Raw genomic sequence first — 25,986 nt, 5'->3', positions numbered from 1 at the left:
TATCGCTTGTTTTGGATTCCCAATCGATATGAACAAGAGACGTACGATCATAGATGGAATATCAAAAAGTCAACTGTAAATTGTTCAATGACTATTGATTTGAACCAGAGACGTACGCTCATAGATGAAACGTCAACTGTAAATTGTTCAATGATTTGAATCAGAGACGTAAGGTCATAGATGGCATATCAAAACGTCAAGTGTAAATTGTTCAATGACTATCAATATGAACCAGAGAAGTACGATCATAGATGGCATATCAAAAAGTGAACTGCAAATTGTTCAATGACTATTGGTTTGAACCAAAGACGTACGGTCATAGAAGGGGCTATAATTTCGTTCCGGAATTTGAAATAACCCAAATAACGAATCGAACGGGGGCGAAAATGGCTTTCTTCTGCTTCCAGCGAAGTCGCAGAGATCACGACCGGGTAAACAACGGTCGCCGTTGTGTTCAGTGGTCACCAATCTCGGTGGAGGTCGCCGCACCGGCAAGGTCACCCGAAGACTGCCAAGATGGACGCCGCCGACATTCTCTCTGTCTCTCTCTCTGGTCATCCCGAAACGATAACGACGGTGATTTTACGGTACGTCGGTGATTAGCGTTTCGATTGTTCACTTGTTCACGGGGCAAACTCAGGTCGATGGAGGAAATCGGGAAAACCAGTGAAAAAGGAGCGAAAAGCGCTAACGGGAATTCTATGGTTCAAATGATGAATATAAAATTATTTTGTTCTGTATGCTGATTATTCCCATTTTGCAACAATTTTTCCGAATGCTCCGATAAGAAACTCTCTTGAGAATCAGAGAAGATTCATTTTTCTTATTCTTCTTAATGCCCACGTCTGCTAAAGCCATTCAAATTATCAGAATGATAGGACGAATCTGCTGTGGAGTTCTTGACAATTCCAATACTCCTTCTTCTGTTAACCATCCATGGCTGCTACATAAAGACATATTTCTGTTTCTTCTTCTTCCTCTTATTCTTCAAACATAACTATACAGGGTGTTCCTAAATTAAACGTACAAACGAAAGGGGAGATTCCTTAAGTGAGTTTAAGAAAAAAAAGTCCCATAAACATGGGGTCGCAAACGTTTCGTTTTCGAGATACAGAGTGTTGAAGTTTGAATTTTTTTCAAGTTTTTTTCTCATAGTATCTACATTTCACAAGATATTCAACTGAAATTTGGCATAGATATTACATTTTAGAGTTCTCACCACATGACATGGCAATTTCGATAGAAGATCTACAGGGTGATATTTTTTCTGAAACACTGCCACCTGTTCTTCTGCAGAACTTTTTTTTGGTGAGCAACTGTTAATTTGAAAAAATGTAAAAAGAAGCTTTGTTCTTATACTAAACTTTTCGGTCTCTTGTAGTTTTGTCGTATCTACCAACGATTTCGAGAAAAAAACTTGAAAAAAATTCAAACTTCAACACTCTGTATCTCGAAAACGAAACGTTTGCGACCCCATGTTTATGGGACTTTTTTTTCTTAAACTCACTTAAGGAATCTCCCCTTTTCGTTTGTACGTTCAATTTAGGAACATCCTGTATAGTTCTGGCAGGTTAACGCCAGTTTGACGTAAGTGGGCGGTGGGTTACATTCCTACTAAAACCCTAAAATCGGGCGTATTGGTAGTCCTAGAACGTTTTTGATTGAATCTGGCCCAAGGGAAAGCGACCAAAACGGGCATTGTCGGCGACAACATTATAGACAGACCGCCGACAACGATGTCTATCTAAAAGAGATATTAGCTTTTTCCTCCGTAAAGGACAGGGAAATAATGGGCGCGCGTCTAGTCAGCGCTATAACAACCGCCGATGCCCAATTTTGGCGAACCTCGTCCGTTACGAAATAAATTGCACAAACAAGCAGTCTGATCAGCCATCAGGCCCAATATGTTCGTAAGGACTACGAAAAACGGAAATAGGGGCGGTAGCCGAGAGTTTTGGTTGTGCCGCAAGGACCCTTTTAGTGAAAGTAACGCCCGGGCGTCTTACGCGCTTTCCACTACCGAAAATAACGGTCGTGCGGCGGGACTAACGCCCACGTGGTGAATTAGCATCAAACGGATGGTCGGACAGAGGTCGACAAAGAATAGCTCGGCGGAGCACTTCTTTCGAGAAGTCTGACCAAATTCCTTCAGAAATCTGTCAAAATCCTAACAGAAATATGCCGAAAATTTTGTCCGAAATCTGCAGAAATTTTGCCAGAGTTCTGCCGAATCTGCGTCAGAAATCTTCCGGAAATTTGCCAGAAATCTACTGATATTTATCAAAATCTGCCCAAATTTTGTTAGAGATGTAAGGAAATTTAGTCAGCCATTTACAAAAATTTTGCTAGAAATCTACGGTAATTTTGACACAAATTAAGCCAAATCTGCCTGAAAATAATCTTCTGACATGCAATGAGACATCTAACGACAACATGTCAGAGATATACCATAATGAAAACAAATGTTGTCGCTTAACGTTAAGCGACGGTAATTTAACTGTCCAAATTACCTGACGGAGACGGCAGCGTGGGCTCGCCCACGCAAACACTGCAAAAATGAGGAGGCGCGCCCCTCAGCCAATTTCCAACGCCGCCTATGGTCTTCTCAAACGATCCGCAGCATTGTCATAATAATTATCCCATTATTAATTTATTATTGGAGTCGTTATCGCGTGTTCAATCAAATCATACTGCGCGAGACCAACGGAGCGGATAAGGCTGTGATTGATACGCTGAATTATATCTTTAAAAGATGAAATGTGATCATTCTTGGTCAATTTTGGAAGCACGTCGAAAGAAGGTCGAAAGATGTCACGCATGGAATTATTGTGGTAGTGTACATATTTCGAATTTCAAGAGACAGATTCACTTTTCACATGATCTTTCTATGTTTTGTTAATAATTCCTTTCGGATGAAAAGCTAGGAAGGCCGCTTCTGGTCCTGGATTGTTCTTTACCAAATGAGCCAAATCTTCTCGATGGTTTCAGAGTTAAAAGCATCTGAACCAAGCCAGATCACGTTGGAATTTCGCAAGCTCTTAAAACATTATTTTTGGAGCAAAGTTTTCAACTACGTCGAACCTCAATTTTTGAGAATATCGAAGAAACTTTCCTCATAGATTCGAATGGTCCCTTACAAACAATCAAATGTGGGATCAGACGTTCGACTTTTCATCGTGCGGCAAAAGCGCCGACCATAGATCTGTGCGGCAATCAAAATCCAATAAACGTCAATTAGCGACGCATTGCCATGCAAGAAATCGGACGAGATTTGGGTCAACAATAACAACAACAACTGCGAATGACCACGTTCGGTCGCCGCGTCTAAATGCACACCTTTCTCGTTGCAACGCATAACGCGCGCTAAAAACGGCCAAATTGACGTGAGATAATGGTAGCCAATATGGCGGCATCGTTGCCCAACGCGAGTGAAATCCGAGTTACCATCTGTTGAAAACGCCGCAGAAAGATGGCCAGATTCATAAATACCGAGGCCAAAAACAGTACACCTCATTCTATGAGATCAGCCATCGCTTTCTATGATAGATGCCAACTGGCTGGTTGGCATCACAATTTTTTTCGATGTTCGCCGGGGTTCCCCCTAACAAATGAGATACATATAGAAGAATGGAAACTAAACGTATCGAAAAAGTGTATTATCGCAATTTCGAATAGAAAAAACGTCTGTATCGATCGAAACGCAATAATTAGTCATTAGTGGAACGACCCATCAATCCTACACAGAGTTCCAGGTGATCGAAATGAAGATCTTAGTCGTATTCGACGTAACCAGATCTGTTTCCCACATGAAGTCATCGATCTATTTTAGTGTCGAACTTGAACTCTTCGGCCAACAAAGAGAAGCTTTGTCCAAGGACCACAAACGTTCAAATGCCAAAGGAAAGCCATAATAATATCGTAATTAATTCGAAGACGATCATTATCGTCGATGGATAAGTGTTATTAGAGGTACGATAAGATTGCGATATGTGTAGAAAATTTAGTGACAAGGTCCCTTCAGCCACTTTTTGATGTGTGTACTTTGCAAGGAATATTGGCTAAATCTGACATTACACATCAGTGAGTCTTTTGAACAATTGCATTCAGCCAAAATTCACAGATTATTTTTAATTAGACTTCGAATGTCAATGAACATAACCTCCCATTTGAGACAGAGTACGTAGCACTAATGCTGAACGCACATTCGAACCTTTCTTCGATAAGGGGTTTGTTTAAGAAAGAGAAGATCGGATTCAGTTAATCAACCAAAAAACGTTATCCACGTCGAGCGAAACATCTTCTCGCTGTGATGTAACCCAGTCGACACAAATATTCCATAAATGGGAATGATATGTCAACGGACGGCTTTCTACCATGCGGGTAATTGGCATTACGAGCCAATTTTAATCGATCGAACTTTTTTTTTCCCCCGATCCAATGCTAGATACGGCGAACATATGGTAACTATGCCCAATATGGCATGTTGACATTTGAATTTCAGATCCCCGTCTCCGAACTCGAGGTGCGATGATTGGAAGATTTTTATCATTCTATGGCATTGTAGAATGTTCGGTGTAATCATAGAATCGAATAAGGTTGGGATTTTCGATTTGTACCACAGACGTATAGTCATAGATGATGGCTGAACTTCTTTTCTTCAATTTTGAGCTGGCACATAGAATTTTTGGAACCAATGTATGAAATTTCCAGCAATTTCCACACATCGACAATTTTCAACCTATCCTCAACCTTTCGTTCGCCGATGTCTCAACTGTATCAAGAAATATGCTCATTCATTGCATAAACAGCGTATCCACATCCTGCCGATAAGGCAACAAAAGGAACGCACTGCGAAGATAAAAAAAAATACGGAGACCGGAGCGTCTATGGCAGCAGTATATACATATATACACAAACACATTTCGAAGAAAAGATCACTTTAAATAAACCGCGGCTTTGGGTGAATTAGGTATTTCAAGGACTCCGTTCCGTTATGACTCATTTCGGCAAATATGTATTCAGCAGCGAGCGGGGTATGTTTGAACGAGAAAAGTTCGCGAGATGAATAATAATGAATCGCTTGAGAAACGATTTCACTTCAAGTAAACCTGCAACAGGATAAATCTGATGATATGACAGTGTCCCGGTTCTGTGATCATGTGTCATCTCAAAGATGTCATATGTCACGTACTACCACAGACTCTATGTCTATGCGGACTACGTACTGACCATTACACTATTCAATCTTCGAGGGTCTTCAAAAACATTGTTTCATAAGCCGCAGAATGAATTTTAAAATATTTTCAGATCTTTCTTCTTCCTCCTTTGCATTAATCACAGAAAATGATTAAGTAATGGAGAAAAATCCCATATAAATATTGTCACAATGACGTTTGTTCATCGAAAATTTTCAATGTCTGAAAGTCTGTGGTAGAATATCCAGAATTGGGCGTTAACAGTTACATCGTTAAATGCCAGTTAAAATCTGGGGCTTTTGAGAACACAACAGGTTACAGAGTAACACAATAACGGGTGTTGCTGATGTTTATAAAGCTTACCACCCCCGCCTCTAGGTTCAACCGTCCAATCCATTACTGTCGAACCAATATGTCAAAACCAAGGACACAAATAATGGACTGAGCAACACCCCCTCGAAATTTACCCTTGTACAGAAAGAGACAATGCGGCCAATACCCTTCTTTTTCCAGCACGTCCAAAAGGCGGGGGTAATGATGGGACGTGGCCAATCAGAAGTCCAGAAAGAGACAACTATTTTGACAGCTCACGTCAAATTCTACTCATGAAGCTTTGCTTGCATTTTTAATGGTTCTAGAAATTGTTCTATCTGACGCTATGACAGGACCACAAGGGAACCACTGAAAATAAACAACCCATGTGGGAAATTCCCCAAAATGAGAGAAAAAAATTATTGCGGCGAATGGATGGAATGCAAGGAATCATTGAACTCAGACTCGAAACAGCGTTAATTAGAAAAATGGACGTATGTATATCGTGAGTATAATGTGCCAGTGTGTAAAACAGAGCCAACTACCTGTTGAATAATTAATAGTGACTAATAGCGGAACCGACGATTCCACCTGGTTTTCAACAGCAAATATAATAAATATATGCGACAAACATTCTTATCACACAATAATTCACGGAATTATGCATGAGGAAGTAGACAATCCGACAAGTATACCCTCATCTTGCATTCCAAACGAGACTTTCTCAATCTACTCTAAACGAGACTATCCGTCGGTTAACAGCGAAATAAAAAAAATAGCCATACTAGGGACCTTTGATCACGGAAAATAATTAATGATCAAATCTATGGTTGCAATAGATCACAAAAAATATAACGACTTCACCCATAGACATAAAGATGTCTACGCTTGTGTCTATGATTCCACCACATATTATGTTACTCTCTGATTCAGGAGTTCCAGTCAAGATGCAGAGATTTTCTATGTCCATAGTTCAAGTACAATCCTGCATCAAACTGCGGTCGATCAACTGGCGTCAGTATATAAATATTTCAACCCCTTCCTCAGCCCTTCAGACACGAGCCAGACGGGCGGTGTCCCGAGTTTTGCTGAATAGTTAGCAAATTGGGTGATGTGGGTAGGTTAGGTTAATAGACTGAAGCTAGTCGGGGGTTGGGAAGAATTCACATCCAGCCGGCCGGGGGTCGTTGGCCTCAATAAAGCGAGAATCAATCAGGGGAGGCGAACAAAAATCCAAATCGTCATCCGATATAAGGAATGTCCTAACTAGGCGGCTTTATTGCTCGGTCTTTATTAAAATTGAGACAGTAACATAATATCGGAAATTCTGTTCAATTATCATATCCACAAATGCAGTGACAACGGAAAGGTAAAATGCGTCCGAAGCGAACTCTTTTCAGGAAAAGAGGAAGTTAATCCCATATCAAGACCAGAGAATTGCGTCCGCTACCCGATTAGTCAGATTCGGAGAAATCGGTTGAAATTTCTACGGCATGACGTTATTGAGTTGCGTGCGAGCCGTTCGACTAAATAAACAATTCCTGAAGCCGGCGACATAATCTGACTCATTCCTCCTTCGACATGGGGTAATACAGAGGAAGAGATTGTTTGAAACAGCCGAAACTGTCAGTGAAAACCTTATTCTTTAAAAAATTCTATGGCTAGAGACTCACGACGTGTGTGTAACTAAGGATAGCATCGGTGACATATTTTAGGTTTGTTTTTAGATATTTGCAAACATTGAAACGTTTATCGTTCAACCCACCTCACCATTCAAACCTATCATGATCATACTCATCTCATCAAATATTACATATGAATAGTATGTGCCATTCGGACCTTCATCTCCAGATAATCTATGCTCAAATAATCGCTGTTTACCGATGTCTGAACATCGATTTGTCCATGAACTGAAATAATCGAGAATATCGACCTCCTGAGGAGGTCCACCGAACGAGAGTCACAGATCATAGACGCAGGAGTTATTTTCATGGATAATTCGCGACAGGCGTCTCTCCAGAGCCTCCGTTTTCTGTGTTTTCTTACGCAGAAATGCGACGGATGAGCTGAAGACACAAGACGACATTGCCGTACGGGCGGGGGCGGGGATATGGCATTGACCCTGAGAAACACGACGATCTCGAGACCGCATTCCTGGGGGCACACGTCAAATTCTATAACGCCATTCAATGTATCCCGTGCAAGTAGCAAGTAGTCGCCTCGGTCTCCAAAAACAATACACCCGTGTAGATAGGTATACAAGCAGAGAAAAGCTAGAATCGTCTTCCTGCTTCTGGAACTATCGAAGGTTTATCTACCCACCCCTGCGAAATCATGCAAGCATGACCATAGAAATGTTACATCATCCATAGATTCTGAGCTGGGGGCACAAAGACATAGAGACATAGAGTCTCTATGTCTTTGTGGGGGCATTACCTCTATGACAATATCACAGATGTTTGTCTTCAAACCATCGAACAAATATTGTCTATGGAATGTAGTCAGTAGCACAGATAATGTTTACTCTGCTTTGATAATAATGGGAGCAGACCAGTACGTCCAAAATTTGCTAAAAACATTTCACCAAGGTCCTAGATTAAACTCAAATATTGAAATGTTACAACAGATTTCCATCATTTCTACACTCATCAAAAGGTCTCGGTCAGCTGAATCGAGCAACGTATACCGATTTTTCCTTGTATTCCTAAGGAAAATCTATTCAGCATAAAGGTTTTTCCATTTAGACAGAAAGGAGATAAGAGCTGTCTGAGATAGTCTGAGTAAACCTGTTCACTGTCATTAACGGATATCTGAATGATTCAAGTGTTGGTAAACACTAAACAGTCCGGTCAAGAATTCATCATAAAAGACATGCGAGGAAACTTTTAATCTTTTTCTTTTCCGAATGCCCATATTTCCCAAAGCTTATCTATCAATACTAGACAAAGCTCAGAAAATACGCTTTTGGCATGTTCATATTGAATGATTTTTATGATCGAAAAGGTGGCATCGTCGATGACTATCGCTGTTTCGGAAAACAAATTCCAGTTGAATTGTTGAATTGAGACGGACGTTCAACGTGAGGAATGCATACCTTTCTTCCATAAAGGATGCGTCATCAAAAAAATCCCACTCGGCAACTGCTTGCTCAGCCCGATCTAAATTTCAGGTGAATTTGAGTTTGATAAGAATCGATGATCTTTGCACCTTCATAGAGACGCGATTGCCATTGACGATCACAACTTCGGGATAATCATCAGATTTTCTCTTTATTCTTGTATGTCAACTGAAGAAAAGTTTTTTTCTGAACATTTTCAGATATTCCTTTAACTATATTCCATGGAATTGCTTTTTTTCCTGGTAACATGATTCATTCATTGGGATTTAGATTATATCTTTACGATATCATAGAATGTAATCGTAAATTTTGAGATAGAGGAAAAATCGAGATCTCTTGGTCTCCTTGGGAGCTCCTGGCTTTGAATATTGATTCAGATTTGGAAAATTGGGGATAAAATGTGTTCTTTCAGAATATCTAGTAAGAGACGGGATGTGTTGTAAACACAAAAAATTCATGACGAAAGGTTGATTCATTGCACGCAAACTTCTTCATTGTTTTCAAAGTTTTTGTATGAAAACTAGAAGATATCGAAATTGCCAAGAATAAGGGGGGAAATGAGGGAAACTTACATAGATGAGTCCCGAGTAGTACCTGTCTTTGAGGTTATGGAGCACACAGGCTTCATTCAGACAAGTCAACTCGGCCATATCCTCGACTTTGTCGAATTTCGGAGGGTTCATCTTCTGGATATCGTCCTTGGCTACGAATACTCGTTTTCCTGTCTCCTGAAGCTCTACTTCGACCTCGTCGCCTCTTTCTCCCTTGACACTGGCGGCCACAAAGCCCTGCGTATCGTGGGGCACCCATACCAACCTCTTCTGGGTCCATTCTGCCTGGGAAGCTGGATCGTTGAAATTGTTCCTGTCCACAAAAAGATATTTGAGCTCGGGATCATAACGATCCCTATCCACGTCGGCCATGAAAAGAACGCGAAGTTTACTCCGTTCACAAACAAAAAAGCCGCACTGTTTTATGATACTTTCGGATCACAAAAAATATACGTTTCGCACATAGAAAATCTTTCCGCTCACGAGTTTTCCCCAAAGATATTGTTAACTGTAAATTGAACTATCTATCTGCGTTCCGGTTATTTTATGTTCGAGTATATAGTCACAAAGTGTCCTGGAAATGAACGTTAAATGAATAAAATGACAAGTAGCCACTGAGTGAAATGGAATCTACTACAACACAACAGCCGGTCGACCACGCCCGAAGCGAACCGACGAGACCCCTCGTAAAGGCCCGAGCGTTCGATCATCGTTATACCGCCACAAAATCGTCGACGTTGCCAATACTCTGTCAACTAGGGAAAAAATGAAATGCGATAAGATTTGGTCTGAATGAAAATAGGTAGGAAAATTCCGCTTGGTGGGCCCTTGAGTTTGAAGGAATAGATCTTCTTTCTGCATGAAAAATGTATACCGAGTTTTCGAAATTCTTGAAATAATTTTTCATCTCTTTAGAATAATTCTTTCTGTTCCTTATCAAATTGATAATTTTGAACTTTATAGACAATCTGACTATGACAGTTGAGTTTTCTGAACGATTCAACTACCTATCTGTTGAACCGCCAACGAAAAAGTGTGTATTCTGATGAAATTTGAAAAGACTCGGCAACGCGGCATGCTGTTTTACCGGTAGGCCTACGTACATCCAGACATACGACGACCCTAACCTCCCGGTGAAACGACAACCTGTTGCGAAAAACCTCCGATTATATCTTTCTTCCTTGGAATTTCCATGGACATGGAAATGAACCCCTCGTCGATAGGCAACGCACGAAAACACACGGAACGCTTCGGCCCCGTTCGCGAATTCAAAATTCGGCAGGAGCGCGCGCGGTTCAGATTTCTTAACGGGCGATGAATTTTTTGTGGGATGATGTCATGGAACATCCTGGTTGGAGAGGAAATTGCGGTAGGTATGCAATAATCAAGGTTTAACTCTTCGGAGATGGATTATAATCCATCTCTATGGTAAGAAAATGCAGATCTTCGATACAGAGCATAGAGATATACAAAATAGCATGATAAATCTATGAATCCATGCATGCAAATTGTAGGGAAACAACGAATTTCTGGATGAATAATGAAAAATTGTTAACTAATGAGATTCCGGGAGAAGGATGGCTTTATTAAAGTTCTATTCGAGAACTCTGAATACTTTTTTTTATCGGAAACAGGTATTTACCTATCTCCTCTTTGTTCCGAATAGGTACATCGAATTTTCTCGTTTGTTGAACACAGAATTTGTATTCACTACTATGAAGCGAAATGATTCTGATCTAATGAAGGAAGTTTAATTCGAAGATGTCCTGACTGCAGAATTATTTTTATTTCTTTTCCATTCGATACTCCCAGAAGTACTCAATTCCATCCATTTTTTCTGTAACGATTTTTCATACATACATAATATTGGAATGTAATTAAAATCAAGGTTATATCATGTAATCTTCGATAGATATCATTCGTAAGAACATATCATTTTCTTAACATCTTTCTTGGTTAATTGCATTCGACAATTAGAAGCAATTGCTATATGCAACTCTAAACGAACCAAGCGTAACTCAAAATTATGATGTTAATTCTTGCTCGGAAGTACCTAGACGTACCATATAAATAATTGATAACTTACGTTTTCAAATGAATAATATTCTTTTCTAGTATTATTACTTCAGATATCGAAACAATATCTTTGAAATATTTCCCGAGTACTTTCGCTATCCTTGTAATAAAAATCCCAGCGATATTGTTTTTTGGTTTGAATTGCTTGAGTATCTGTGAAATTTTCAAAACATCCCCAAACCCGAATCATCGAAACTTTCAGGTTTGCCAACCTGAAAACGATGAAAACCATTGCTTATCGAGTAAATAAAGCCCTCAAAAGCCGAATTCTGGGAACCAGCTGATAAAAACCAACTTCCAACAGTCGTGACTCAGTATGATGAGAATGGCGTAAACGGATTATAAAATTAGCGAGGCAATCACTCGCGCTCGCTTCTCCATATACGGTATAAAATTACGTGCCTGTTCCGCAACATTGCCATGTACAAAATCGTTTGAACATATGGCGTATTTACAAAATGATCTCGAATCGATTATTCATTGTCCTAGTCCCAGTTTTTTGATTGGAGAGAAGGCTCCATATTTTAAGGACGCAATCGTCGGAGAGACAAATTTGGGAGTATATCGGTGGCGCCGCAACCGATAAAAATGACGCAGAACATGCCTTCGGCGCTTCCAGATAATAAAAATTGGGGTCACTTTTCTTACATGGTTCTTTGTCAGATAGATATTATTCAGTTGAGGGAAGCGTGCTTATGAATCAGACTTCATATAATCGATGGGATCATTCGCACATCTTTAATATTAGGAATAGGAATTAGGGTTGCTCCATAGTCGATTCCAATGCAAACGATATTTTTTTGATTATTGTGATACCATTTTAATCAATCTTTGCACAACTCTTGGAATCTGTACTTAGCAACTATAAGTTATCGAATTTAAATCCTGTTAGCTCGCTATTTCTTTGAATATTCAGAAAAAGATGCTTATAACTATGAAAAATCTGTTTTTACTCACTTACTCATCTGGTTCACCCAGGACAGGCAAGGGAATCTTGCCTGCGTTTTTCAACTTTTTATTTTTCTTGCATTTTCCGACTACATGCCTCGTTACTCTTGGAGTGCTTTCCTGCCTCTGTTTCTTTTCCAATAATTCTTTTAATTTTGATACACTAACATTTATTGGCGGATCCATCATTAATTATGGAAATGACAATTTGCCAAAAAGGACTCGGAAAGTTTATCTATGCTCAGAAATTTTGAAAGAATGACAGATATTTCTATGACAAATATTCGCAAATTATCTCTTCTTTTTTTCCCACTTTCTCAATTTTTGACATGCATAGTGCAGAATATTCTATGAATTAAATGTTTTCAACCATAATAAATGCAGTTTTCAAGGAAAATCATTGGATTATGAATAATATTAACAGATATTTTTAAAATTATATTTAGTAAAAGAAACTAAATTACATAACAAAACGAGCTGCTGTACCAAAAGATAATAAATATAAGATTGTTAAACAGTTTCAACAAAACTTTTTTCATTCTCCACATCGGCTTCTTCGGCAATAAAAGAAGTTTCTTCTGATACTTCGGAAATTGAACTAACCCCACTATCCTTATCTCCGAGGCACCTTATAACCTCTGGCGCAGTCCTATCACATTCCACTTTTGGGGTCTGAGGTCTTGGCAGTATACTAATTTTTGGCGCCATATCAATCACAGAACTCGGAGCTTTCTTGATTAACTCTAGCGGTATTTCCTCTGATCTAGGTCTAGGCATCCTCGGCGAGCTGTCCCTCGACCTAGTCCTGCTCGACGACGATGAATCTCTCGATCTGACGTCCCTTTTGGCGTTGGGACTCTCGTTCCTCAGCCTAGGTACCCTGGGACTCTCCACTGTACACTTGATTTTTCTCGCTTCTGCGTCCGCTCTATGGGCTATGCCTGGGGAGCTTTCCCTTTTTGGGGCGGCGATTCCGGGGCACCTATTGAAGAGAGGTCGCTCGCGGTTTCTGCCCATTTGCCTACTGGTGTACCCCACCCCACAGGCTCCGATGAAAGCGGGGCTAGGGGGGCCCGACTGGCCTGGTATTTCCAGAAGTCTCGCAATGTGTTGCATTTTTTTCTGACGAGCTTTGATTCGACCCTACCAAAAATTGTTTTCGATAATGTTTTGCTGCATTTTCAGTTCATACGCACCTTTGTTAACCTTTGCTTCGCCGCCATGCAACGAATGTTATCGTCAAAGACGAACTTTGCACTCAGTAATGGAATTCTGTTTGTCGCAGTACCAGATAATGGTCTGTGAATTGTGATATGTAAACATCTAGAATCGTCCTTGTCTCCAGATACCTCAATATCCTGCAGGAAACCCACCAGTTTGGCCACGCCCCATCCTAACCTCTTAGTGTCTGGTTCCACCAGTATAAGTTGGAGAATATCGATCACTAAGAACCTTCGCATTTTGTTTCCCTCTTTGTAGATAACTGTACAACCAATCAGATCAGAATTATCTGAAATAATGAAGAGTGTAAGGCAATGAAATATCTCAAAAAAAAATTCGAATATCTCAATAAATAAAAATGTAATAGTAGGAGTTTGAATCTCCCAAAGAAATATACAAATATACAAAGAACAATCACTAGCTTAGTGAGGGTAAAAACGTTCCTCTTGAATGTCCACTAACGAGATACCGAGTAAAACTACAGAACAAACTTATCGGAAAAAAATTCTAGTGATTGTTCATTTCATGCAAATATGACACACAACGAGATATACTCAGGTCCAAGGCTTGGTCAATTTGAACACAGCTCTGCGGATTTGTCAGAGGAAGTTGCGTTTCAACTTCTCCGTTCAAGGTTAACACCATATCCCTGATCAAGAAAAATACCCTTATCGCTCTTCTTGCTCTTTCAACCTAAAAAAAAACAAGAAAACGATGCTTGTCTTCAAATACGTCGTAATAAGTCACTTACTTCACCGCAAGGCAATCGTTTTGTGAAATCGATGCCAGTCATCGGAGTACCGGTTGGCGGAAGCAATATTGCACTATCCATGCATAACCATTCAACATTTAAAGAACCCTTCTGCATATCACAGTATCTAAAATGACAATAACATTCTTAGATAAAAACTGGGAAAATTTATTTTACTTACTCGTGTTCAAACATATCTAAAAAAATCTCTTCGCTTTTATAAAAATTTCTCAATGACGCAGTGCTCTGGCTCTTTGCTGCATCTATTGTTAACTTATGAGACTCCATTAATATACTTTTACCATCGCACATTACTAGCTGTGACAGAAACTTTAGAGCCAATTCCAGTGTCACTAACCTCACTCTGCATGCTGGTTGACAAGCTAGCATAACTACATGTAGAATTTTATCAACAAGTTGCACATTATAACTGTATTTGATTTCCTTGTTGGATGTTTTAGTGACTAGAGTTTTTTTAGGTTTCAATATTTGTTCAGCAATATCGGATGTAATACCTTAAAATGAATGCTTTGAAGGATGAAGACTTGATATTACAGTCTCTTCAAGAATTACTGACATCATCAAAGTAGGCTTTGAAAGTCCAGAAGCTGCTTAATTTCGGTAGTTTCATCATAGGAATAAAATAAACAAGCAGAAAAAAGTTCAGAATATCTTCAGCGAGTCGGTTATTGAACATAATTCAGATTTTCAACAGCTGCTTGAAATTTCAATAATTCTTGAAGGTAGTATGCAAAACTTTACCTTTATTATTTGCTATAGCATAGAACAGACACAACGAAAATAAAGTAGTATAATCATTCTCTGTACAATCCAATGACATTAAAACAGACTCCAAAAATGGTTTTTCCTCCTCGCTAGAATTTTCTGAAGTAGATGCAAGCCTCTCTTTCTCCTCATCCGTAACATTTCTAGGCTCCTCCAGTAAATCCTCATTAGAACCATCTTTCGAACTTGTTCTCGTTGACTTTTCACTTTCCATACACTCTTCAGCCTGTTTTCTTTTGAGCTCATTGTTGTAACTTTCCAACAATTTATCCACGCCTTGCTCATAGCTAAGTCTGTCAGTCTTCAAGATGATCCAAGCTAAGGTTTGAACGAGCGGTGCATGGGAAAGTATCAAAAATACCTGAGATAGCAAAAACAGGGCCACAACACATGATATCTTCCCACCATTAGAGGAATTCTCATGATGAGGACTTGAAGTGCTGTCTGATGTGAATGTTCTTTTGTACAGCAATCTGTTCATGTTTGCTGTCATGATATCATTCAACGGTGTTGGTCTTTTAGTAAGGGAAAATATATACAATGGAATAAGTAATTTGTGGAGTAGATGGTCAGTTAAAACCTGATTTAAATCTGTAATGTTGAGGCACAAAATGTCATTCAAATAATGAAGATGATCTAAATGTTCTGCAACAAGATCAGAAAGCCTATTCTGAGACTGATGACTAAAAAAAAATTCTTCTAGAATCAACTGTATAATTTTTAAATGTTAAATTCTCTTACTCAGCATCATTTCTGACACAATAATCCAATTCTTGAATATGCTTGCCAATAAACCAGACTATATTTGAAAAATAGGGTGCTGCAGTTCTGTCTCGTATAAAAGCAAGCATGCTAGCATCTTCCACTTTGTAGACATTCAATGTTAATGTTCGTACTGCAATTCTTACCATAGATTCAGGATGATTAAAAAATTTAATAGCTTCAGTGTAAAGGGGAAAATCATTAGTGTGCTAAAATTGGGAAAAAACCCAAATTAGTAATAATTTAAACAGTGCCTCTTTGTGAAGCTTTATCAATTGTGTATATATATATATATATGACTCACTTCATTGTAGAAAAAATGGATAGTATGGGCATTCAATTTCAGGCTAAGTGTCTTGAGAAACGATATATAGTAAGCCATCACTTCCTCATCAGAAAAATCGAACTTATGAACAATTATTGAATTCACATGATTGTTTGACAATAAATAATCTGAAACATATTTGTTATCACAAATTTAAGTGCCTTATATTCATGTACCCACATAGTGATGTTTCATTTCTTATATTCTCAAAGAGAATATTCAAGGTTTGTAGTAATTGAACACATACAAAACTAGAACCACCGCTCCTTTGTCTCATTATTCGAAGGAAAAAAGATAGCATATTCTTCTCAAGGAAGAAGCTGAAACTCAAGATGAATAAGTATGTTCCTCACAAACAATTATTTGTACTTACTCGAACACTGAAGAGTCATTCTGATCACCCCAAATCAAAATTTCAGCTATTGATCTTAGAGTCTCAACCAAGAGTCCTCTGTTGTGTTCGGATACTGTTTGATTCTTAGAGAGTACATTGTACAAGTATTTCAGGTGTTCAAGTGAGTGGAGATTTTTTGGGCGTCCCCAGCCTCCTCCAAACCAACTTCTGCTACGAAACATGTTGTACTTTCTTTCATTACGTTTTGAGTGATAACATTAGAAGAAGCTTTTGTTTTCAAATACGGAAGGCTTTAATGTATTTTAAATTAGTGGCCACATCATCACTGAACTATTATTCACATTGTTATCGTTCGTTATTTGTTCTTATTTTTGTAAAAATGTCAATTTAGATTATTATTATGTCACTTCGAAAAATTTTTGATAACCCCACCTTGAAAGAAACTCGTTTTAACTACGGTATTTATGAACTAATTATGGAGTCAGGAGGGTAGATAAAACATAAAACTAATGTAGTTCATTTGAACCGGAGACAGCGTGTCTGTGCCAAAGAAGAGTTAATCTTTATCTTACTGTGCTTTACTGTATTTTGAGCATGTATTCTGTGATTTCAAGAGCTTTGTTGGAAAAATAATAAATTCCAAATTCCCCTCATTCAAAGCTTCAAATAAACATACACTGTTTTCAGAAATTCATTATATAAATTCGATCCATTCATTAGGTATAAGGCAATTAATGTTTTCTAGATGCATTCAGGAAGTTTATCTATATAATAGAGCATAACAAGGGGATAAAGATAATATTTACAAGCAATGTATTTCCACTACATTTACTTTTTAGCTTTGCTCAGCCTTTCAGACACATCGGTCCAATTAACCACATCAAAAATTGATTTAACATAATCTGCCCTTACATTTCTATACTGCAAATAGTATGCGTGTTCCCAAACATCGATGCCAAGCAAGGGAATTAATCCTGTGGTTGCTTCAAGGGGATCTTGATTAGCGCAGGCAACTGCTTTTATCTTTCCTACAAAATATTCACATTTGAATAAAATATTTCAACTCAAGTTTTGAAAGGCAACCTTCATTTTTATCATATCCTAGCCAACCCCATCCTGACCCTTGTACCCCTACAGAAACAGTACTGAGCTGTTGAACCATCTTCTCAAAACTCCCAAAACTAGCTTCTATCGCTGAATTCAATTCTGCACTTGGTTTAGTAGAATCTGGGGTTAGGTTATTCCAGAAAATAGAATGATTTATATGTCCTCCCCCGTTAAATCTCAAGGCACCTTGTAGAGCAATGATGGCACTAAAAGGTTACTGTTTTAAAATAAAAATTGGTTGAAAGGAAGTGAAAATCACCTCGCATCTCCTTTTTCAACTGCCGCTTTCAGTTTTTCTTCTGCAGCATTATAATTGGTTATGTAAGCTTGATGATGCTTTGTGTGGTGAATTTCCATTATTTCTCCACTTATTATAGGTTCCAAAGCCTTATAATTATATGGCATTTCAGGCAGAGTGAACTTGGATCTTGCATTTCTGAATCAAGGAACACAAGCGTATTTAAAATTTTGATATCTGAACAAGTTTTTTGAAGCATCAGTTGGATAAAAACCTACCTTACAGAAGCTGTGATAGTACGAGTTAAAGAAAACATGTTCAAGAGACCCTATCACCGGTTTTGGAATTGTACTTAGTATCAAAGATTATAGACTCTATAATCTTTGCTTAGTATTTTTTAGGAAAACCCAATGGAAAATGTACGTGTTTACTGTTTGCCAGTAGAGTTGATTTTAGATCGCGGCGCTGTTGCCAACTGGAATATAATTATCAATATATTTAATATACGTGGGTAAAATAAATTTTCCTACTGAATTTGGCCCAGATTATTTTGCACTCTTTCAGATTACCAGAAAATATAACATTCAATTATAATTTCTCTTTACTCTTTATGAAGGAACATCTTCAGGGAGTTGCCAAGTTTCTCAGTTTTTCCCCATCCTCATATTGTAATATAATTATCTAATTATCAAAAAAAAAAATCTGGTTGGAAACCTACTACCTAACATATCTTTGATACTTAAGATAAAGTTGCGAGTCTATCCACTTGTGGTTTTTTTATCACGTATCTCCAATTTTGCTCACCTGGCCAAATGTTTAGCTATATTCATTATAGGAACTTCACTATAATACTAAAATATTTTAATTTCCTCCAATATTCTTTCAATGTCAAGTACTTTTTTTTGTAAAAATAAAAATCTGGCAATAGCCTCCTCTCTTTCATCATTAGTGTCATAAAAATTTCAGTTGGAAAAAATTTTGATGGAAAACTTTAAGGAATCGTTGGTTACTTCTTGTTCAAAATGTGACGAACGAACAAATTGTATAAAATTGTCGTACGTATGACGAACATAGTGTCCCACCCGTAAGAATAAATTTTTTTCAGGGATATCAAATCCAAATTTATCTTCGCAATCACGGGAAACGGAAATTTTTACCCTTGTTTGATTCTCGGGAAATCATCTGTCATAAAAAATGGCTTCAAGGTTTATTTTTTACGTCAAGACATCGAAACCGAAATTCCATCTAATGGAATAATATATGATCCAGATATTCTGAAGGAAATGGAAGTTAGTTACGTGGAAAATTGCTCAGTAAAAACAGGGATGGTTGTTTGTATGGATAAGGTCAAAGATTCTCATACTCCAACGTCATTTTTACTTCAAGATCGACAAAAATGTGTCTGGGTACCTCTTCCCAGAATATTTTTGACGAAACAGCAGGCGTCCTATTTATTTTAGTTTTTTGTAATGAAATAAAAGTTGATATATGTGGAGTGTGCACTCTTTTTATATATAATATATCCTAATAGGACTATTCCACCCTTTTTTGCTTCGATCTAATTTATGTATTAGATGGCATTTTGGCTTAACTCTCTACCTGTTATCTGAGACAACTGTCTCTGCCTGTTACTAAAAGCAAATTAAAATTAAATTTAATCTTTGCTAAAAGTTTTCTGCGGCTTACTATCATTTTTCCTTGGGTGGTATGTGTATTTAGGGTTCCGGGTCAAACGATCCTGTCTATGGTTCATTTCATACTTCAGAATGGACTCGAAAATATAAGTTGGAGAGACAGGAAAAAAAGAACCGCTTTAATTTTATTATCCTTGACCAAAATATGTATGAATCAACAATGCAATCAATTTTTGATAGGAACATCATTTTGCTTTATGCCAACGTTTGAGGAAGACTATTGAACCTTGAGTATTCAAATACCTTAAACATTAATATCCGAGCATTTAATTGAGCGAAGTGTTAGGTTTGTTGTATTCGACCTCAAGGCCCGATATGTACAAAAAAATCGACTAAGTAATCTGTAGAACATTTAATCAGTTTCCTAATTGAGTATTGCTGCACTTTGAACAAACACTTGAAGCAAATAAATATAAGTTTAACATGCAGGAAGGTTTTGTTAAAATAAATAATATTCCTACCAAAGTTACAACGTTTGGAAGATGGATAACAGAAAAGCCGAAAAAACAAAGGGAAAAACTCATATTAATCATACCAGGCAACCCTGGTATAACTGGATTCTACAAAAATTTTATGGAGATTTTACATCGGAAGCATGAATGTCCCGTCTGGGCCATAGGGTACAGTGGACATGAAGAATACAGGCAAAAAAGTATTAACACAGAGTTTCCTGGTCTCATAGGATTAAGACAGCAAATAGAACAAAAAGTGAGTAATATCATTAGTAATTTCGAAATTGTGAAGATTTCATTTTGTTTCAGTATTCCTTCATAAAAGAATACGTACCTGAAGATTCAGAACTTCATGTGATTGGCCATTCAATTGGAAGTTATATGACATTAGAGTTATTGAAGGAGCCTGATATTGAAAAAAGGATATTTAAAACGTATTTATTGTTTCCCACAATCGAGGGAATGATTCAAACTCCAAATGGCAGGTTTCTGTATAGATTTGTGAGGCCAATATTACGAATTGTGTATTTCCTATCCTGGTTTTTTTCAATCTTACCAAGAACCATCTCGTTGAGTTTATTGAGCATATACATGTTCTTAACAGATATGCCCTTTTCTCATAGAGAAACAATATACTACCTCATAAATGCTAATGTGCTACGACAGGTGTTTTCCCTTGCTTTTGAAGAATTGGAGCAAGTGAAAGAAAGAGACGACGAAAATTTGAAAAAGAACAGTCACAGAGTTCATATTTTATATAGTGAAACTGACGGATGGTGTTTACCTGAGTTTTATACAAAAATAAAAAAAGATTTTCCAGATATACAGGCAAGAACATCAAGGTTCAATCATGCTTTTATTTTTAACGAAAACCAGGATGTGGCCGAAGTTGTCAGTAAATGGATTACTGATGATAAGAATTGAATCATGTGATGTAATAGGTACATTGGAAATTTTAACACTTGATATTTTATTTTTTTCATATGTTGTAATTAGTATCTTTATTGGTGTTGGTTTGTTTCCAGAATAATTTTGAGTAAATTAATCTGTTTCGAGTTATCCATTTCAAACTGAATAAAATTTAGAAATTTAAATGATGTCCTTCTGTACATTCCTGAAATTCATGACAAATTATTCATTGTAATCAATTCACACTGATTTGGGAATTTAATTGCTTTTTTCTCATGTGTGATCCTTACCTCCTCGTTAATTTTATCAGAATCATGAGTGTCAAAGGCCAAAATGATTCGCAAATAGTGATAGCAGTGCTGTGATAAGCAGAATCCTTTTTCATTCACCTTCGAACAGAGAATTTGATCTGTCCCAAGCCTTATTCAGTTTTTTCGCCATGGCTAAAATGCAAGAGGGTTTCGTTAACATCAACAATGTGCCTACCTTAGTCACCACTTTTGGGAGATGGATTACGGATCCCCCAGAAAAGAAAGAGAATGAGGAGATCATCCTTTTGCTCCCTGCCAATAATGGAAGCACAGGTTTCTATAGACTTTTCATGAGAATTTTACATACAAAGTATCAATGTCCGGTGTGGATTGTGGCAAACTCAGGTCATGACATTCAACCAGGGGAAGGAGCACCCAAAAAGATACTTGGACTGAAGGAACAGACAAATCAGAAGGTGAGAATCTTTATCATCATTTTTTCACTCAAACTCAAACATATTCTCACTTTTTAGATTGCTTTCTTCAAGAAGTATATCCCAAGCACAGCTAGAGTATACTTGGTAGGCCATTCCATAGGTTGCCATACTGCACTGGAGCTCCTTAAAGATCCCGATATTGAGAGAAGGGTGTTGAAGGTCTGTTTGCTATTTCCCTTGATTGAAAGATTGAATGAAGGGCAAAAGGGGAAGAACATGAAAAAATTCGAAAAATTCGAACCCATTCTGATATTTTTCGCCTGGCTCTTGTACATCCTCCCTGAAATAATTTCGGTTAACCTAATGAGAGCTGCAAAAGTAGCAGAAAAGGATATCCCCTTCATTTTATCCTCTTGTAATCCAGCGGTATTGAAGCAGGTACTTTACGTCGCTTCCCACGAACTATCAGATATAAGAAAGAGAGATGATGCCATCATCAAGAAGAATATAGACAAAATAAGGATGATCTATGAAAAAGAGGATGGCTGGTTGCCGACTAATTGTGCTGAAGACCTCAAAAGAGATATACCAAAATTGAAGGTTGAGATTTCTAATTATAAACACGCTTTCTATTTCGATACCAGTTTAGAATTAGCAGAAAAGGTTAGCAAGTGGATCTCCGAAGAAAAACAAAGATACTACTGAACAATGTCTACAAACTCAAATTTCTCTATCTATCAAAATTAAAATCACAGAGTAGCTTTTTTATTAAAATACAAACTTGGCTGTTGTACTTGACTGTAATCATTAATATGGCACAATAAAATTGTTATCTATATATATAATATATTTTGATGGTGACGAGGTTTGTGACTGGCTTGTAAAATAAGATTTATTGTGTGAATGCAGTCTGGTATATATAAATATATATATAAATTCATGAATTTATCCTTTTTCCAGTGTTTTCAATGAAAAAATTGAGGGACAATATAGTGTGTTAAACAGTATTCCTCTACTGCTGACTTTTGTTAAAACAAATTTTCATGTGATATGGAAATTTTGAGGTTCTATTTCGAACGTTTCACTGAATCCAACAATTGTGATGTCATGTCATACATTAGGTAAATCGAATATACCAAAAGCTTGTTACTCCCTTGATGAATAATCTAGGCAAACTTCTTAATGAAAATTCAAAATATTCCACATTAACATTTATTTTTTTTTAACAAACTATAAGATATACACTTACTCTAGCTCGTTTGACTGTCAGGATTTCTGGTTTGTAATTTTTTTTCCGTCTTCACAAATTCTTTTTCTGCTATTTCATCAACTTGATCTTTAACTTGTTCCACACTGACAACCTCAGGAATATAGAACTGTAACATGTTCTGAACTCCATTTTTGAGGGTAACAATAGAACTAGGGCAACTGGTACAGGCCCCCTGCATTTTCAACTTCACAACACCGTTATCATACCCCATGAAGAGTATGTCACCTTGAAATTATCAATATATGTAATAAATAAATATTCTGTATAGTATCCGGAATAATACCTCCATCTTCTTGCACGGTTGGACGAATTCGAGTATCCAATAATTCTTTGATCATTTGGACAATTTCATTATCATCCTCATTGATTTCTGGAAAACGTACTTACAGGCTCTAAACTTTACTGACGTGACATAATCTTACGAGTATCAGAGTTGGGTTGGGCATCTTTTAAGACTGGTAAGCCACTAACAAAAAAATCCATTATAGTGGCAAATATTTCTGGTTTTAAAAGTCTCCATTCGACCTCATCATCTGCTTTTGTAACCGTTATAAAATCTGGACCCAAAAATACACTCTTAACTCCATCAATTCTAAACAACACTTTACCAAGAGGAGAACAGTAGGCAGCTTGCCCGTTAGGAAAATCTATCGTCTGACCATTTTCCAGAACTTTGACTCCTGGTAAAAACTTAAGGCTGTTGGGGTTAGGCGTTTCTTGTGTTTGTATGAACATGTTCAATTTGGAAGTAGTTGAAATAAATCGTTTCATCAATCCAGGCATGATATTCCTGAAGACATGAAAAAACTTCAGTGGAAATTTGAAACTTCTATTGTGGGATTAATCTACCTTGTTAAAGAAGACATTTCGGGCCTTTCGGGGTTAAGCAATCGAATATTCAACAAATTTCTCCACATTTTTATCATCTGTTTTATAAATCCTTTTTTGTTATGACAGTCAAAAAGTGTTTCTAACCTAAAAAACCTAGAATATTTCAGTGGTTTGTATTGTTTCTCTGTGAATTTATATAAAAAAATCAGAAAATAAATAATAATGAGCCTCATTGCAAGAGTTTCTTTGATTTCTTCTTACACGAAACATTCAATAATTCTCAATGGAACAGTAAGAAAATCTTCAAAGAAGTGTTTCAAACCAATCGTACGAGTCCAGACCAATAAAATTTGGAATAATAAACCTCAAGACCCAGTTAAAATTGACCGAGAGACTGTGAATCTTTTGGAAAGGTTATCTTTGGTAGACTGTGCTAATGAAAAAAGTTTGAAACTAATTGAAAACGCAGTGAATTTTGCTTCTGTTATTCATTCTGTGGATACTGAAGGCGTGGAACCCCTAGTCACTGTTCTTGAAGACAGGTATATGAAAGAGACAGTCATCTCCATTTGGTTGATTTGTGTAACTGAATTTGATTTCAGGCCGTTGGCTTTAAGAGAAGATATTGTACTAAAAGATTACTCTAAAGAGGAGATTCTGCAAAATGCAAAATTAACTGAAGAAGATTATTTTGTAGTGCCTCCTGGAAATGTTCCGATAGAACCAGAAGAATTGTTTGAAAAAACTAAATCTAATTGAAAATGTTTCGTAAAATAATAGACTTTTGTGTGAAGAATGGTTTTCTCAAGTTAACTGAGAATTCGCTTCCTAATGAGATTCAAATAGAAGTAGGGTTGCCAGGTGCTCTTTTAGAAGAGAATTTGAAAAGGGAATGGTTTGACAATTTTTTGAATAGTAAAGAAATTCCAGTTTTTTATAATAAAGGTGATTTCAAGGATACTTATATTCAGGCTAAGAAATTAATGATGAATGTAATGCCATTTGGGATCATAGAGTTGAAATCATTTGTTAATAAATCACGCAATAAAGAAAATTCTTTGTTAATCGGAACTGATTCAAGTGAGTTATCTTCCAGTTTCTCTGATTACTTCATGAATGATTCTAGGTTATTGTATACAATTTTTTTGCCTCCTACCACGGCAAACCAATCGTTTCATCAAATACAGAGACAGAGAAAAATCTGGTGGCGAAAGGTTGGATATAATATTTATTACTTTCAATCACAAAGAATAAGAGTGTGTAGATTTCAGCTTCGCCAGGGCGATATACCTTAGGTGACATCCAGAATGGAGAAACCACTCTTGATGCATCTTATAGCTCGGTGAATATTTATGCTAAATATCCTTGGGGAAATCAATTACTTGAATCTATAAAGTCGTATTCAAACAGGTATCCTGGGTTGAGTCATGCTGATTCACTGGTAGGTTCAGTTTTATGATTCCCTTGGTAATTTGTTTTTATGGTTTTCAAATTCCACAGATTAGAGATGGAAGGAAAGAAGTACCAGCTGTATATATACAGTGTGAAACCAGCCTATCGAACCTTTTCCTTAACTCTTTGTGTGATGCCTATGAAGAACCAGTCTTTCAAGGTGAAAAAAGACCTTTACTCAGGTTTCATAGGAAGATTGCTCCGTTCAAAATCAGTTTTTCCCTGCCCTCTTCATGTAGGTGAAATATTCATTATGAAAATTCCAAATTCAGTGGATAGTTCATTAATATTAGTTTCATATTTTTAGCGAATACAGAATTATTTAAAGAACTTCAAGGCCTGGCTCTGTATCTGACAAAATTGTTGAGAAATAATTATATCACAACCTTGCTTCTTCCTTCTAACGCTAGGAAAACATTGGACGCTCAGTATAAGCAATATGACGAATTGGGCATCCCATTCAATGTTCACCTGAACGAAGCTACATTGAAAGATGGAATCGCTTGGTTGCGCAGCCGTGATACAACCTTGAAGGTTCGATATGTGTTCATTAGCTTTGAAAATATTTTATAGGAATTACTTCGATCCCTGATTTATAAACATTTTTCAGGAGCAAGTACATGTTGCAGAGCTAGTGAGATACATCGAAAAGATCTATAAGAATTTTTGAGTTGAGTGAAATTTATATCTATTCTTTAATGAAATATGTTATTTCAGATATTTTTTCGTAAACAATGCGAAGTGTTTTTCAATTCTTTGTGAACGATTAAAGGGAATTCTTTTATTTGAGTTCACCTATTTTAGTTGTACTTGAAATGTAAGTGTAATGCCAATGTTGCGGATGCCAAACCAGTTGCATGATCGGAACATTGTTCGTCGTAAACTAAAGAAGAGTTGAATTTCGTTTCTCTACTGAAGGTTGGAAAACAGCCATCTTCCAGTTGA

At 37.2% G+C, this 25,986-nt stretch overlaps 9 protein-coding genes and 1 long non-coding RNA gene across 16 annotated transcripts in view; 5 read left to right on the top strand and 5 right to left on the bottom strand.

Annotated features, from left to right (window-relative positions):
- Positions 1-9,833, bottom strand: part of LOC123317911 (myosin heavy chain, non-muscle-like) — a 29,424-nt gene extending 19,591 nt beyond the window's left edge. For 3 of the 4 annotated variants that reach the window (XM_044904533.1, XM_044904534.1, XM_044904535.1), the window contains exon 1: positions 9,198-9,833. In XM_044904533.1, the coding sequence (XP_044760468.1) occupies positions 9,198-9,548 (351 nt within the window). In that variant the 5' untranslated portion in view covers positions 9,549-9,833. The remainder of the gene's footprint in view (positions 1-9,197) is intronic. The other variant, XM_044904532.1, reaches the window with a different exon arrangement.
- Positions 9,834-12,625: 2,792 nt separating this feature from the next.
- Positions 12,626-16,827, bottom strand: LOC123317567 (protein CLEC16A homolog). Of its 3 annotated transcripts, none has more exons than XM_044904156.1 (10): positions 16,419-16,827; positions 16,226-16,365; positions 16,025-16,173; positions 15,700-15,929; positions 14,935-15,641; positions 14,354-14,687; positions 14,173-14,299; positions 13,964-14,114; positions 13,397-13,710; positions 12,626-13,343 (listed from the first exon to the last, which is right to left on the bottom strand). In XM_044904156.1, the coding sequence occupies exons 1-10, from the start codon at positions 16,619-16,621 to the stop codon at positions 12,711-12,713; spliced, it is 2,988 nt and encodes a 995-aa protein (XP_044760091.1). In that variant the 5' UTR covers positions 16,622-16,827; the 3' UTR covers positions 12,626-12,710. The 3 variants fall into 3 exon arrangements, with proteins under 3 accessions (XP_044760091.1, XP_044760092.1, XP_044760093.1); XM_044904157.1 differs by having other exon boundaries at positions 13,967-14,114; XM_044904158.1 differs by having other exon boundaries at positions 13,976-14,114; positions 16,419-16,826.
- Positions 16,828-17,090: 263 nt separating this feature from the next.
- LOC123317573 (superoxide dismutase [Mn], mitochondrial) lies at positions 17,091-18,680 on the bottom strand. Of its 2 annotated transcripts, XM_044904164.1 has the most exons (5): positions 18,140-18,316; positions 18,024-18,104; positions 17,767-17,943; positions 17,484-17,713; positions 17,091-17,428 (listed from the first exon to the last, which is right to left on the bottom strand). In XM_044904164.1, exons 2-5 carry the CDS (start codon positions 18,059-18,061, stop codon positions 17,229-17,231), a joined length of 645 nt encoding a protein of 214 aa, XP_044760099.1. In that variant the 5' UTR covers positions 18,062-18,104; positions 18,140-18,316; the 3' UTR covers positions 17,091-17,228. The 2 variants fall into 2 exon arrangements, with proteins under 2 accessions (XP_044760099.1, XP_044760100.1); XM_044904165.1 differs by lacking the exons at positions 18,024-18,104; positions 18,140-18,316 and adding an exon at positions 18,550-18,680.
- On the top strand, positions 18,669-19,242 carry LOC123317575. Its single transcript, XM_044904167.1, has 2 exons — positions 18,669-18,800; positions 18,851-19,242. Exons 1-2 carry the CDS (start codon positions 18,727-18,729, stop codon positions 19,203-19,205), a joined length of 429 nt encoding a protein of 142 aa, XP_044760102.1. The 5' UTR covers positions 18,669-18,726; the 3' UTR covers positions 19,206-19,242.
- Positions 19,243-19,434: 192 nt separating this feature from the next.
- On the top strand, positions 19,435-20,985 carry LOC123317570 (lipid droplet-associated hydrolase-like). Its single transcript, XM_044904160.1, has 2 exons — positions 19,435-20,147; positions 20,201-20,985. Exons 1-2 carry the CDS (start codon positions 19,863-19,865, stop codon positions 20,813-20,815), a joined length of 900 nt encoding a protein of 299 aa, XP_044760095.1. The 5' UTR covers positions 19,435-19,862; the 3' UTR covers positions 20,816-20,985.
- Positions 20,858-21,232, bottom strand: LOC123317576. The gene is made up of 2 exons (XR_006538184.1): positions 21,091-21,232; positions 20,858-21,005 (listed from the first exon to the last, which is right to left on the bottom strand). It is a non-coding gene; the product is annotated as an uncharacterized LOC123317576 (long non-coding RNA).
- LOC123317571 (lipid droplet-associated hydrolase-like) lies at positions 21,150-22,436 on the top strand. Its single transcript, XM_044904161.1, has 2 exons — positions 21,150-21,527; positions 21,585-22,436. Exons 1-2 carry the CDS (start codon positions 21,240-21,242, stop codon positions 22,191-22,193), a joined length of 897 nt encoding a protein of 298 aa, XP_044760096.1. The 5' UTR covers positions 21,150-21,239; the 3' UTR covers positions 22,194-22,436.
- A 248-nt stretch (positions 22,437-22,684) lies between these two features.
- On the bottom strand, positions 22,685-23,742 carry LOC123317572 (NFU1 iron-sulfur cluster scaffold homolog, mitochondrial-like). The gene is made up of 4 exons (XM_044904163.1): positions 23,608-23,742; positions 23,181-23,548; positions 23,042-23,128; positions 22,685-22,983 (listed from the first exon to the last, which is right to left on the bottom strand). Exons 1-4 carry the CDS (start codon positions 23,682-23,684, stop codon positions 22,739-22,741), a joined length of 777 nt encoding a protein of 258 aa, XP_044760098.1. The 5' UTR covers positions 23,685-23,742; the 3' UTR covers positions 22,685-22,738.
- A 51-nt stretch (positions 23,743-23,793) lies between these two features.
- LOC123317574 (glutamyl-tRNA(Gln) amidotransferase subunit C, mitochondrial) lies at positions 23,794-24,348 on the top strand. The gene is made up of 2 exons (XM_044904166.1): positions 23,794-24,131; positions 24,192-24,348. Exons 1-2 carry the CDS (start codon positions 23,812-23,814, stop codon positions 24,346-24,348), a joined length of 477 nt encoding a protein of 158 aa, XP_044760101.1. The 5' UTR covers positions 23,794-23,811.
- Positions 24,349-24,350: 2 nt separating this feature from the next.
- On the top strand, positions 24,351-25,791 carry LOC123317569 (DNA polymerase subunit gamma-2, mitochondrial). Its single transcript, XM_044904159.1, has 5 exons — positions 24,351-24,803; positions 24,854-25,030; positions 25,090-25,276; positions 25,349-25,575; positions 25,652-25,791. The coding sequence occupies exons 1-5, from the start codon at positions 24,351-24,353 to the stop codon at positions 25,709-25,711; spliced, it is 1,104 nt and encodes a 367-aa protein (XP_044760094.1). The 3' UTR covers positions 25,712-25,791.
- Positions 25,792-25,986: the final 195 nt, after the last annotated feature.

This window comes from Coccinella septempunctata, chromosome 7 (assembly GCF_907165205.1).
Source record: "Coccinella septempunctata chromosome 7, icCocSept1.1, whole genome shotgun sequence".
Lineage (NCBI taxonomy): Eukaryota > Metazoa > Arthropoda > Insecta > Coleoptera > Coccinellidae > Coccinella > Coccinella septempunctata.
The sequence above is the reverse complement of the archived record's forward strand: the minus strand, read 5'-3'. Positions and strand labels throughout refer to the sequence as shown.

Bases quoted from the DNA above. Each gene is read 5' to 3' on its own strand.
- LOC123317570 (XM_044904160.1), top strand. From the start codon at position 19,863: ATGCAGGAAGGTTTTGTTAAAATAAATAATATTCCTACCAAAGTTACA. The intron at 20,148-20,200 runs GTGAGTAATATC...ATTTTGTTTCAG, and splicing joins GACAGCAAATAGAACAAAAA to TATTCCTTCATAAAAGAATA.
- LOC123317573 (XM_044904164.1), bottom strand. From the start codon at position 18,061: ATGTTTTCTTTAACTCGTACTATCACAGCTTCTGTAAG. The intron at 17,944-18,023 runs GTAGGTTTTTAT...TCCTTGATTCAG, and splicing joins ACTATCACAGCTTCTGTAAG to AAATGCAAGATCCAAGTTCA. The intron at 17,429-17,483 runs GTTGCCTTTCAA...AATATTTTGTAG, and splicing joins AGGATATGATAAAAATGAAG to GAAAGATAAAAGCAGTTGCC.
- LOC123317567 (XM_044904156.1), bottom strand. From the start codon at position 16,621: ATGTTTCGTAGCAGAAGTTGGTTTGGAGGAGGCTGGGGACGCCCAAAA. The intron at 15,930-16,024 runs GTGAGTCATATA...TCCCAATTTTAG, and splicing joins TCCATTTTTTCTACAATGAA to CACACTAATGATTTTCCCCT. The intron at 13,344-13,396 runs GTGCGTATGAAC...AATTTTTGGTAG, and splicing joins CGAAGCAAAGGTTAACAAAG to GGTCGAATCAAAGCTCGTCA.
- LOC123317574 (XM_044904166.1), top strand. From the start codon at position 23,812: ATGAGCCTCATTGCAAGAGTTTCTTTGATTTCTTCTTACACGAAACAT. The intron at 24,132-24,191 runs GTATATGAAAGA...ATTTGATTTCAG, and splicing joins GTCACTGTTCTTGAAGACAG to GCCGTTGGCTTTAAGAGAAG.
- LOC123317569 (XM_044904159.1), top strand. From the start codon at position 24,351: ATGTTTCGTAAAATAATAGACTTTTGTGTGAAGAATGGTTTTCTCAAG. The intron at 25,031-25,089 runs GTAGGTTCAGTT...CAAATTCCACAG, and splicing joins TGAGTCATGCTGATTCACTG to ATTAGAGATGGAAGGAAAGA. The intron at 25,277-25,348 runs GTAGGTGAAATA...TCATATTTTTAG, and splicing joins TTTTTCCCTGCCCTCTTCAT to CGAATACAGAATTATTTAAA.
- LOC123317571 (XM_044904161.1), top strand. From the start codon at position 21,240: ATGGCTAAAATGCAAGAGGGTTTCGTTAACATCAACAATGTGCCTACC. The intron at 21,528-21,584 runs GTGAGAATCTTT...CTCACTTTTTAG, and splicing joins AGGAACAGACAAATCAGAAG to ATTGCTTTCTTCAAGAAGTA.
- LOC123317575 (XM_044904167.1), top strand. From the start codon at position 18,727: ATGGAAAACTTTAAGGAATCGTTGGTTACTTCTTGTTCAAAATGTGAC. The intron at 18,801-18,850 runs GTACGTATGACG...AATTTTTTTCAG, and splicing joins ACAAATTGTATAAAATTGTC to GGATATCAAATCCAAATTTA.
- LOC123317572 (XM_044904163.1), bottom strand. From the start codon at position 23,684: ATGATAAAAATGTGGAGAAATTTGTTGAATATTCGATTGCTTAACCCC. The intron at 23,129-23,180 runs GTAAGATTATGT...TACGTTTTCCAG, and splicing joins CCAACCCAACTCTGATACTC to AAATCAATGAGGATGATAAT. The intron at 22,984-23,041 runs GTATTATTCCGG...GATAATTTCAAG, and splicing joins AACCGTGCAAGAAGATGGAG to GTGACATACTCTTCATGGGG.